This window comes from Prionailurus bengalensis, chromosome A1, assembly GCF_016509475.1.
Source record: "Prionailurus bengalensis isolate Pbe53 chromosome A1, Fcat_Pben_1.1_paternal_pri, whole genome shotgun sequence".
NCBI classification, from domain to species: Eukaryota; Metazoa; Chordata; class Mammalia; order Carnivora; family Felidae; genus Prionailurus; species Prionailurus bengalensis.
This window is the reverse complement of record NC_057343.1, coordinates 23,187,772-23,199,789: the sequence shown is the minus strand read 5'-3', so window position 1 is coordinate 23,199,789 and position 12,018 is coordinate 23,187,772. Positions and strand designations below refer to the sequence as shown.

General features: G+C 40.9%; 1 protein-coding gene across 4 annotated transcripts; it reads left to right on the top strand.

Annotated features, from left to right (window-relative positions):
• The first annotated feature begins 2,078 nt into the window (after positions 1 to 2,078).
• On the top strand, positions 2,079 to 11,294 carry NUDT15 (nudix hydrolase 15). Of its 4 annotated transcripts, none has more exons than XR_006297105.1 (4): positions 2,079 to 2,310; positions 5,918 to 6,114; positions 7,871 to 7,986; positions 10,781 to 10,892. XR_006297105.1 is itself a non-coding variant. In XM_043578777.1 (4 exons), the coding sequence occupies exons 1-4, from the start codon at positions 2,153 to 2,155 to the stop codon at positions 10,918 to 10,920; spliced, it is 591 nt and encodes a 196-aa protein (XP_043434712.1). In that variant the 5' UTR covers positions 2,079 to 2,152; the 3' UTR covers positions 10,921 to 11,294. The 4 variants fall into 4 exon arrangements, 3 of the variants coding, with proteins under 3 accessions (XP_043434712.1, XP_043434714.1, XP_043434713.1); XM_043578777.1 differs by having other exon boundaries at positions 7,891 to 7,986; positions 10,781 to 11,294; XM_043578778.1 differs by lacking the exon at positions 2,079 to 2,310 and adding an exon at positions 2,472 to 2,944 and having other exon boundaries at positions 7,891 to 7,986; positions 10,781 to 11,294.
• Positions 11,295 to 12,018: the final 724 nt, after the last annotated feature.

Sequence of the window (12,018 nt, the reverse complement as noted above, 5' to 3'; positions counted from 1 at the left end):
ATCATGGTTTCTACTGATTGTGTATTGCTTTTACACCATCATAAAGTAAAAAAAAAATCATAAATAGAATCGTAAATTGGGACTACCCATATATCGAAATATAATTGATTTGAATCCTAGAAACTTGCTAAATTTGTTTCATTAGCTTTTTTGTGGACTTCTCAGGATTGTCTGTGAATGGAGACAGTTACTTCTTCCTTCCTGATTTAACAGTCTTTTACTGATATTTCTTGATTTTATTGGTTGCACTTACTAGAATCTCCAGCAATGTGATGACTTAAAGTGATATCCTTGCTTCTTTCAAATCTTAGTCTTTCACCAATGTATTAGACAGCTAGGGCTGCCATAAGGAAGTACCCCAGCCTAACTGGCTTAAATAACATGTATTTTCACACAATTCTGGAGTCTAGAAGTCTAAGATCAAGATGTCAGTGGGACTGGCTTTTCCTGAGGCCTCTCTTCTTAGCCTGTCTTCTCCCTGTGTTTTTACATGTTTTTTCCTCTGTCTGTGTTTGTGCCTTAATCTCCTTTTCTTTAAGGACACCAGTCATATTGGATTAGGAGTCACCCTAATGACCTCATTTTAACTCAATTACCTCTTTAAAGGCCCTGTCTCTGAATACAGCTATAATCTGAGGTACTGGGGGTTAGGACTCCAACAGACAAATTTAGTGGGGGGACCTAACTGAGACCATAACAACTATTAAATATGTTAGTTGTAGGTCTTTGTAGATACCCTATTGTCAGGTTGTTAAAATTCTTTTAAATTTTTTTTGCTTAAATCTTTTTAAAATCATAAATAAGTCTTAAATTTTCTCAAGTTTTTTTTCTGCATCTATTAGGATGATTATATGTGTTTCCTCTTTCTCTCTTTTAACACAGTAAATTACATTGATTGATTTTTCAAATATTAAGCCCACCCTGTATTTTACCCTTCTCCAGTGGTGACATATTATCCTTTCTATATGTTGCCAATTTTTATTTGGGAAAATATTACAGAATATCTTTCTGATACCTAACTTATTAAAGGATGCATTTGTGGGTGGAAGGACAGATGCTGTACAAGTGTTTAGTCACTCACCTGAACATAAATAATAAGCTTATTACTTTGAAATACAGAGGCAAATGTCAGAAATAATAGTTCAAAGAGCTAAAAGTGAGGGAAAGGAGTACTAGTGGGTACAGTTTTCCCTACCCATCCTTACTTCATTTTCTACCATTTGACTTTTTAAATTATATGTACATTATTTTGGTAGAAGTAAAACTTATTTTAATTTTTTTTTAATGTTTTACTTATTCTTAGAGAGAGACAGAGCATGAGCGGGTGAAGGGCTGAGCGAGAGGGACACAGAATCTGAAGCAGGCTCCAGGCTCTGAGCTGTCAGCTGACACCGGGTTTGAACTCACAGGCTGCGAGATCATGACCTGAGCCGAAGTCCGACGCCCAACAAACTGAGCCACCCAGGCGCCCCAAACTTAATTTATTTTAATGAAAAAAAAAATTAAATCCTCCCCATCCAAAGTCTAGTTATTTGCTCGTTTTTAGTTCACTTTCATTACAATTCTGTTTCAGGTGGGATTATTTTGCCAGTGCATGGTGTGCAAACAACTGGAACAGTGCCTCTCTTTCCTCTCAAATATCTAGCTCCTTCCAGCACAATTTATTGTTTGTCCTTAATTTTTTCCCATGTTGTGTTAATACTCTCAATTATTTATACTAGGTTGTTTCTATACTATCCGTCCTTGTCCTGGTCCAACACTGACTGGAGTTATAATTAGAACTAATTTACTGTGGTGGTGAAGTTCACCCAAACACAAAGAAACGGGAAGTGCAAAGGCCCAGAGGTTTATAAAAGCGTGTGGCTGGTAAACGCATGATGGAGAAATCTGAAATAGAGAATAATAAACGTTGAAAGTACAACAGTAAGTGGCATTACTGAAAACGAAACCTTGACGGGCAGTCCTGGGGTAGGCAACGCGACACTTCTCAAGCTGGGATCCCCACGTGAGGCAGAGACACCACGCACGAAGGTTACGTCCCAGGGACTCGGGCTTTGATTTCAGGGGCCCGCGCAGGCTCAGCGAGCCTGGTCGTGGCCCATGGGGCGGAGCGAACGTCACCTCCCGCAGCCTCTGCCGGGTCTCGCGCGCTATGACGGCCCGCGCGGAGCCGCAGGGTAGGCGGCTTGGAGTCGCTGTAGGAGTAGTGGTGACTAGCAGCAAGCATCCTCGTTGCGTCCTCCTGGGGAAGAGGAAAGGGACTATAGGAGCCGGCAGTTATCAACTCCCCGGAGGTCATTTGGAATTCGGGTGAGCAACCACCGAGCCCACCGAAGGAGAGCCGAACTTGCACGGGAAGGACGAGCTCTCCCCGTGCGTGCGTCTCTGCGTCGTTGCGTGTGCGCCGACGCTGCGTCATCTCGCGCGTTCCTCTGTTCTCTCCTCGGGCCGCCGCGCTCCTGGGTGCGAGCGCCGGCCGGGAGGGGGCGCTGAGCTGCCGAGGGCTGGCGAAGGGTCTGTGGTCGGCCTGAGCCCCGCTAGCCCAGTTCTTTTTCTGCCGGCAGCCTTCTATCCGCGCCTGCGGGCTGATGTGTAGGGTGTGTTTTTCTTAATGTTTACATATAAGAGGCGGAAAGTGGGTCTTTATGAAGCTCTAGCCCAGTTGTGTCAGTTCAGGCACTTGCACGGTTCGGGCTGTGCACTAAACGTACACGGATGGACGGCCTGTGGCCTGCCCGCGCAGGTTTGGCTGCACCGTGACCAAGCACATGGGCTAGTGAAACTCTGGGCCTCGGTGTCTTCATTTATACAGTGGGGAGGTTGGACGGAGCACTCTTTAACGTGGCACTCTGTGTTTGATGGCGGATCAGACCGATAAAGGAAGTTGGACAGTTAAGGGTCAGATCTACCCAATGGTGCGGAAAGCCGGGGATTTTGCTAAAAGGTGGGTTCTGAAGTGAGAATAGGTTAAAGTCAACGGTGGATGAACAGTATCTAAAGCGATCAGAGCCAGCGCTTGTTTTTGCATTAGTGTGAAAGTGCAAACATACATGAAAGTAAACAGTTGGTGAATCCTCATATACTTACTACTCGGCTTGTTCTTGTTTCATCTTTACTGCTCCATCCCATCAGACACGCAGATCCCTTGTTTTCTAGACTCTTCTGAAGGAAAACGCGGACATTTATTATACCGCCCATAAACAGTTCGTTATGTACCTGTCATAGGCTTTTTTAAAAAATGTAACTCCATTTTCACACCTTAAGAAAATACGTTTTCACACCTTAACAAGATAATTCTTTAATAACCTGTGATACAGTCAGTCTGTACCACTTTCCCCATTTGTCTTGAAAATGTATTGTTTTCTACCAATCAAGATCAAAGGAAGATTGTACTTTGGGATTGATTGTAATTTGGGATTGATAAATTTAAGTCTCCAAATCTAACAGTAATCCCTCTTTCCCTTTTTTTTACCATCCCATATTGAAGAGTATGGGTCATTAGAATTTCTTACATTCTGACTATATTCTTGTAATCTACCTATTTGTTATAAAGTGCTAGTTAGAGACTTGATGCAGGTGCCTTTTAATCAGACTTTGTCTTTGATAAAACATGGAATTCCTATGATCTTTTAGCACATAGAATTTTTTAAATGGTTTTCAGGATTTTAAAAAACATCAATAAGTTTATCATTTTTAGATAATTAAGATAAAACATTTAAAAATTTTTTTTTCATGTTTATTTTTGAGAGAGAGACAGAGTGCGAGCAGGGGAGGGGCAGAGAGAGAGGGAGACACAGAATCCGGAGCAGGCTCCAGGCTCCGAGCTGTCAGCACAGAGCCCGACGCGGCGCTTGATCTCACGAACTGCAAGATCATGACCTGAGCCGAAGTCAGCCACTTAACCAACTGAGCCACCCAGGTGCCCCTAGATAATTAAGATAAACCTTCAGTTAATAACTAATAAAATTTCCAGGTTAAGGGTCACATTGCCCAGAGGGACACACTGTATTGTACTTTGTCAATTGCAATGGCTAGAGATAGGTATCTTAATGCTAACACAATGAAGTATTGGAATCTTTACTCAGATATCCAATGATAATAGGCAAAATTGTCCTTTAATGAGCTTTTTACTGAGTGCTAGATATTATGCCAAGCTCTTCACATATATGCTTTCACTTATCTTTATATGACTGGTATACTGAATGGGCTAAGTTTGAGAGGAGACAAATAGAAAATGGCTTTATTTTCTCCTTCCCTTGTCTTTATAATTTTTTTAAGCTTATTTATTTTGAGATAGGCAGAGACACTGCCAGTGGGGTAGGGGCAGAGAGAGAGGGAGAGAGAAAGAATCCCAAGCAGGCTCCACATTGCCAGTGCAGAGCCTGACACGGGGCTAACACCCACAAAACCAAGAGATCATGACCTGAGTGGAAACCAAGAGTTGGAGGCTTAACTGACTAAGCCACCCAAGCACCCCTCCTTCTGTTGTCTTTCCCTTTTCTGCTGTTCTCTGACATTTCCTGCAAATTCTATAGTTTTCCTGTCACTTGATTAGAAAAATAAATCACATTTGGTTATTATGATCCACTTCCAAGCATTTGTCTGTAGTGGGGAAAGGAGAGGAGGAAGGCCTCCTCCTTTTCTCACTGTTTCTGGTTTCCTTCCCTCTCCAGGATGTTGGGGAGGGAGAGGGTGGGCCAAACTTTTTACATGACTAATGCTGCTGTGATCCATCCATTGGTGCCCTCTGGATGTTGTGCCCTCTTCCTCAGGGTATGTCTGTTGGTTGTTTGGAAATCCCACAAGGATGTCTCTCCTGCACAGTTCTCAGACATAGGTGGCTGATTTAGCTCTTGTTTATTAGAACACTATCTTGCTTTTTCTTTCTGCTGGGATCCCCAGCAGTCTCTTGTAGCATCTACTGGACCCAGAAGAAAATTCACAATGGGAGTAATGCCCTCACTGTCACCATTTCTCCTTGCTCATTCATCATGGGCTTCTGTAGCCAGTCTCCTGCTTTCCAGATTCTCAAAGTGGGAATAAATGTCAGCTTCTCTATTCACGTACATCCCTAAACACCAAGGGACACACTTTAGACTTGCCCAAGAGCTCTTACCTTTGTACCACCTCTACTCTAAATTGCAGGCCTGTGAGTTTCTGTAGCTCGATATGACTTTAGCAGGGGAGGAACACGCCAGTATCTCCTTGGGAATCACACTCAATCTCTGTGATCAGTTTTCTTGAAGCACCTCTCACTTGGCTTCAGGCAGAGTTGTCCTTTCATCAGGATGAAGGGAAACGTTGCTACTATGCTTGAAAATTCATAACTTTCCTCCCTGCCCTAAATCTCCTTATTATGTAGGCTGGGTAGGGTGAAGGTCAAGAGACTTGCAAGCCTTTAGATGGCATCTGTTTGCTCTCTTGCCATACTCTTTAGAATTTGAGGTGTTTATTGCCTATTGTCCTGAATTTTAAGGCTTCAACGAAAATTCTGAGACTGCAGGAAAAGACATCATCCACTTCTTGATACACTTGCAACAACCCCGTTGGAAAGTAGTATTGCCTCTTTTTATTAGGTTTAGCTGACTCCAAAGCCTGTGCTCTTAACTGTATCCTTAACTGTCTCCTGATTGCATACAGTTGCCAGGCACGTGAACTAGTGCTGAATTGGCTAAATGTTCTTTTTTTCTCAATAGGAAGTCCTTTTGGTCTTCAGATAACTTCAGATACTTTATAGTTGAGATAAAGAGAATGTCCAAAGGCAGGGTTGTTGATTGATTGTTAGAAAGCAAGAGCCAATTACAGGGTTTTTTGTTTTTTGCTTTAGACTAGAAATTTCTAGGCAGGAATTTCATGGCAAAAAAATAATAAGTTATGTAACTAAAATTGAATACAGTGCTGTGCTTCTGTTTTCCAGTGAAACGTGGGAAGAATGTGCTCAAAGGGAAACCTGGGAAGAAGCAGCTCTTCGCTTGAAAAATGTTCGCTTTGCCTCAGTCGTGAATTCCTTTGATGAGAAAGAAAATTACCACTATGTGACAATACTAATGAAAGGGGAAGTGGACATGACTTATGATTCAGAACCAAAGAACACAGAGCCTGAAAAAAATGAAAGTAAGAGAATTATGTGTAATAATTCATGTTCTTTGAGGAGTTTATCATCTGAGTATTACATTATGTTTGCCATGCAAAGAGAATTAATCTTTTCATACAGAAGTGTAAATACATATACTTAAATCCTGGAGACATAAGCATATAGCAGGAAACAGAACTGGCCTGGAGCCAGACTACTTGACTTGCATCCTGGTTTTTCCACGTAGAGGTTTGTAACCTTGGGCGAGTTATTTCATGTCTCTGGGTCTCTTTTCTCCTCTGTGATAATAGCAACTACCTCCGATGGGTTGTTGTAGGGATAAAATTAGTTAATACATATAAAGAACCAAATGAACACTGTAAGTACTCAGTAAGTCTTAGTTTTATTTTTAGCATTTAATTTTGCTTCAGACTGATTTTAAGCAAAACGTTGAAGGTGCCATCCTCAGTTTTCTCACTTGTGTAAGAAAGATACAAATTTCCTTGCATGGAGAGTGACTAACCTGACAAAACAATTATCCTCGGTTTTGAGTCGAGTGCTCTGAAAGCTTTAACAACATTGATGTGATTTACTGTGTGCTAAGCATTGTCCTAAGGGCTTTGCATGGATCATCTCTCTTCAAATTTCATAAAACTCCATGAGAAGGAATAAAATATCAAACTTACCAAATATATTCTTTGCCTTGTGAAACCTTATCCAAGCGGTCTTGTGTACTGGACCTCCCCTATAAACATTTAATTTATTCTCCACTATGGAAGAATCTTGTCATTCAACAAATGCTTACTGAATACTGCATGCCAGGCACCATTCTAGGCGCTAAAGAAACAGTGGTGTGTGGAACAAAGTCCCTCCCCTCTCAGGTTTTACATTTTTTTTAATCCGGGGGAAAGGCAACACATTAGCAGATACTTTACAATGTAATGATAAGGAATAAGAATAAAAGTAAAACGGTGTAAAGGATAGTGACCCATGGGTGCTGCATCAGACAGGGTGGTCATGGAGGGCCTCTGAGGAGGGGGCATATGTGCCAAGGCCTGGAAGAAGTGAAATTTCTAGAATGGATAAATCATGAGTTAAGTGGTTTGCAGATTGAATTCATTGACTGAACAGAAGGGCATGTTCTACCCGAAGGCCTGTTGAGTCATATACGACTTTTTATAAAACAGGTAATGACTTGGAATCATCTAAAGTGAACTAGCAACATCTGAGCTATTTTTACTCACTACACTCCAACACCAAACCTGTGGCTCTTTTCTTCACATCAGATAGTTCTCCGGACATCAATTGGATGCCCTGTAATTCAGTTACATTCTTGCACTGTCTACCTGGAGTCAGTGTCAGATCCCAAACATTACAGAGTCCGTCCCACAAGACTGTACCCACTTCAAATACCAGTCGCTAAGTCCTGGCCTCCTGTACTTCTGGTCACCTGGCTATAAATTGGGGTTCCCACAACCTCCTCCTCAGGTTCAGTAATTTGCTAGAATGGCCTTCAGAACTCAGGAAACCACTTTACTTACATTACCAGTTTGTTATAGAGGAAACAGCTCAGAAACAGCCACATGGAAGACGCACTGGGCAAGGTGGGCAGAGGGAGGGACGCAGAGCATCTGTACTCTCAATGAGCACCTTGACGTGTTCACCTCCCAGAAAACTCTCTGAATCCTGTTGTGTGGGGTTTTCATAGAGGTTCGTATGTAATGGGATTGGTACATATTATCATAGTCTCTATGATTGATTAAATCATTATCTGCTGGTGATTAATTCAATCTCCAGCTCCTCTCCTCTCTCCTCAGGTGGCATGTATCTTTCTGGTCACCAGCCCCCAATTCTGAACCTATCTAAGGATAGGTTCAGCCCAGCCACCCATCAGCTTATTAGCATAAACTCAGGTACGGTTGAAAGAGGCTTATTATGGATAGCAAGTGTTCCTCTCGTCCCTATCTCTTAGGAAAATACAAAGGTTTCGGGAACTCTGTGCCAGAAAACAGGGAGGAAAGCTATATATAGATTATGATATAAGGAATATATCATATATATTCCTTATATATATATTCCTTATATCACAGCGACACACACATCAATACGCAAGAAGTATCCAAAGGCTTTCAGTTGGCCTAAGGTACAACTAAAATCATTCATGCCTTAAGAAGGGCAGGTGAGAAAAATGTACCAGGTTCACTGGGGGCGCTGTCTACAAGTTCTTCTATCTCTCACATCCCCAATGATCCTGGATAAAAGGAGGAATAGGAGAGAGGGGAGTCCAGAGTAACAGTGGAAACAAAACTCAGTAGTCTTGACATCCTGAAGCTGTGGGGAGGAACAGTTACTTGTCTTTTTAATATTAACTTGCAGTGTAAATATGTATATTTCCACTTTAACACTTTTTGTAGGACTCAATTTACTTTTTTTCTTTAAAGCAAAGTACAGTTCCCATAACTGAATTTTTAAAAATTAGTTCGAGGTGTCATATATTCAAGCAGTAAGCACAGATTATTATTGTTCTCTTAAAAGAGAGCCCGAAACTTGGAAGGAATGACCATATCCTTATTTTTCTCTTTTCTACCAGCAGCAAAAACCTGACACAAGACGAGACAAAATGATGAAATACTTTGGTTTTGCATACTTAGCGTCCTTCACAAGGAGCAGACATAGTATTCATTTGTGGAGAAGGGCTGAGGGGAAAACAGCAGAGCCACTGACTGTCCCATCAGTTCTGACCAATCTCCAGCTGGCTGCCTCTGCCTCCCCGCCTCCGCCTCTGTTGGGGTTGGGGTTGCTGAAGCCTGGTGCAAGGCACGACTTCCTGTCCTGTTCTGCACTGTAGGCCTGTATTTCTAGTTTTCTTCCCCTGACGTTAGAAGGCATCTTAGGTTCAGTTGGGGTGTTCAGCTTCAAATCGTACTCGCTAGTTTTCCTTTACTGAACTTTGAATGCATAAAGAGCAGATGTTTGGGCTCATTCACCTTTGACTCTCCCGTGCCTGGCTCCTATTCAGAGTATATTGTTCAGACCATGTTGAAGGAAGAAGGGAACAAGGGGATGAGGTTCTTCAGTATAGTATCTAGACCGGCCTACATTTAAACAACTTCTAAAAGATTATTATCCTATGTTATAAAGTTCTGTGTTAGAGTTTTTGTTACTATGTTATGGTATGTAATGTTTTTCCCTTCCTAGAATCTGGTAGTTTTGACTCATTTTTACATGCCTTGTGATTTTTTTTCATTTATATAACTTTTTTTGAGCTTGTCCACCTTCATTTTGTTGACCTTCTCACAGGCTAGTAATCTGAGGTCACACAGTATGATTTTATAAGGCCCAAGGTTACTAGCACCAAGTCAGATTTGATCAGAAACACTGATTCCTCAAAAAAAAAAAAAAAAAAAAAGAAAAAGAAAAAAAGAAACACTGATTCCTCTCTAGCCCTTCATGACAACATAGCAGGAGTTATTTTCACTTGCTGGGTAGCCAGCTGCACCACAGCCAGGGTGCAGCAGCTCTGTGGTGGTGGTTTTTATTTATAGCATAAAGATGCATTTTCTCTCCCATGTTCGTCAGATCCTGGATCTGGATCACCTGCTTCAGGTTACTGGTTATGACATCTTTTCTCCAGCCATCCAATTATAATCAGGAGGGTCAGCCAGATGCTTCATTTTCTCGCAGACAGGATAAACTTTACAGACAGCTCCCTTGAGACTGTTAATTCCGCATCTTGCAACACATTGTTGGGTGACACCTCTCTCCCTCTCTCTCTCTGTCTCTCTTTCTTTCTCCCTCCTTCTGTCCTACTCTCTTTCTCTTAGACTCTTAAGTCACAGTTGCTGATCACTCCTTCCTGAACTTGTTCTAATTTCATGGATTCTTTGTCCCCTGTCCCAGAGTGAAACTGCATACCTGTATCTTACAGGCAGAGAAACACTTAGTGGAAGAAACTGCATTTAAACATAAGTATATGTGTGTGACCATGAAGAAATTTAGAACATGGAGTGTACATCTTAGTAATATAATATTTATATATTCACCTGTTATGAGCATCTGTGCTTTCATGTTCCTTACATTTAAGTCATCAAAGAGAATACTGTTGCCTAGAGCATTTTTCTAGGATTTTGTGTATTTCACAATAGATACTGTTAAATCTTTCCTTTTTCAATGGATTTTTGAAAATCAGTCCCATCCATATTGTCTTTCTATCTAAAGTGTACCACAGCCAGAGAATATTTTTATTCTCTGCACAGCTTCCATTACTTTTTAACAAGATGGAGGATAGCTTAGAAATGTAACTTACCTTATTCTATAGGTGGGGCAGCTGGTTTGTTTTCATGTAGTGTTACCACCTGTCATGTGTAAAGTTCTGTATGTTTTGTTCAGCCAAATATTCAAGCAAAAATTGAATTCTCTTAAATCTGGATTTTACCATCATGGGGCCCTTGTAAGCTTGGCCTCATGTTGAAATAACAGCATTTTTTAAATGATCCCCCTTCAGTTAAGATCTTCATTCTAAAGGCAAATGATGTTGGTACAGCTGAGCTAATGCATGGCATCACTGTGATTAGTAGCATGTTATTATTAGTTGCAGGTCATTTTTATATTTAATTAATTTTTTCGAAGTATAGGTTAACTTGCCAAAATAAATATTCTTTGTTTCCTTCCAGCTAAATAAATTGATTTGGTATCTTTCTTTTCTAGGTTGGGAATGGGTTCCCTGGGAAGAATTTCCTCCACTGGCCCAGCTTTTCTGCGCACTGCGGTGTTTAAAGGAACAAGGCTACAATCCATTTAAAGAAGATTTAGATCACCTGGTAGCATACAAAGGTCATCATCTCTAGGGGAAGAAGAAGATAACCTGATATACTTTGAAAAAACAAAATAAGGTTCTGTGAGAGAATGAAAAATACCTACATTTCAGAACAACTCCATCTTACATAAAAATTTCTATTATGCTTGCCAGTTGATTTGCCGCCTTTTAATATACCCACCACCCTTTCAGCCAGTACTTATGAAAAATTTGCTGGCATGATGTCATCAATTGCATTTCAGACTCAGAAAATGTGATGAATGGTGATATTGTGGCAATTATGCTTTCTGTATTTTTCTGTGATATTTACTGTGCAGTTTGTCATTACCAGCCTGCCTGGCATGGAGGGCTATAGAATTTGCCCTAGTGTTTCTGTTCAAATAAAGATCCTAATTCAGATGCTAACACAGTATGCCTGTTGCGGAATTTATCACGTTTGTTGACTTTCCTTGTCTGTTTTATTTAAAACAAAATTTTTGGTACTATAGTGTGACAGTCTTTGCAACTGGAGTGACAGGACAGGTCATTAGGGTATATTTCCCAGGTTTCTGATTCAGAAGCTACCTCAAGAGAAGTGAGACAAACTGTCTGAGATATTATACTGTCATTAACAGGCCATGGACTTTTCGATTTCTCACATAATCTTTGTGAGATCCAGCTTCCTTATAGGTAAAATGAGATTAGACTAGGGCAGTGGTCCTCCAGGTGACGTCTGGGGAGGTCCATGAGACCCTTTCAAGGGCACTCAAGGTCAAAGATGTTTTCATAATAGGCAGGACATTATTTTCCTTTCTCATTGTCATTCTGTCATGAGTGTACAGAGAAGCTGTCCAGAGGCTAAGTGATGTGTGGTACTGTAACAGATTGAATTTAAGAGGAAACCAGGCAAGCCTTATGGATGAAACCGTTCCATAGGTTTATCTCAAATATAGTTGATTGGGAATTCATTGATTCTTCAGGTTAGTGATTATCCAAGCAGATGTCTTATAGCTTCAAAAACTTACCACAAAGTAGAGTTTTTCCATATCTGGTACTTTAAATTCTTAGTGGACAGGTTCATTAGGAGCTTATGAGATTGTTTTTTGTTTTTGTTTTTGTTTTACATACACATAATTAGATACGAAGATTT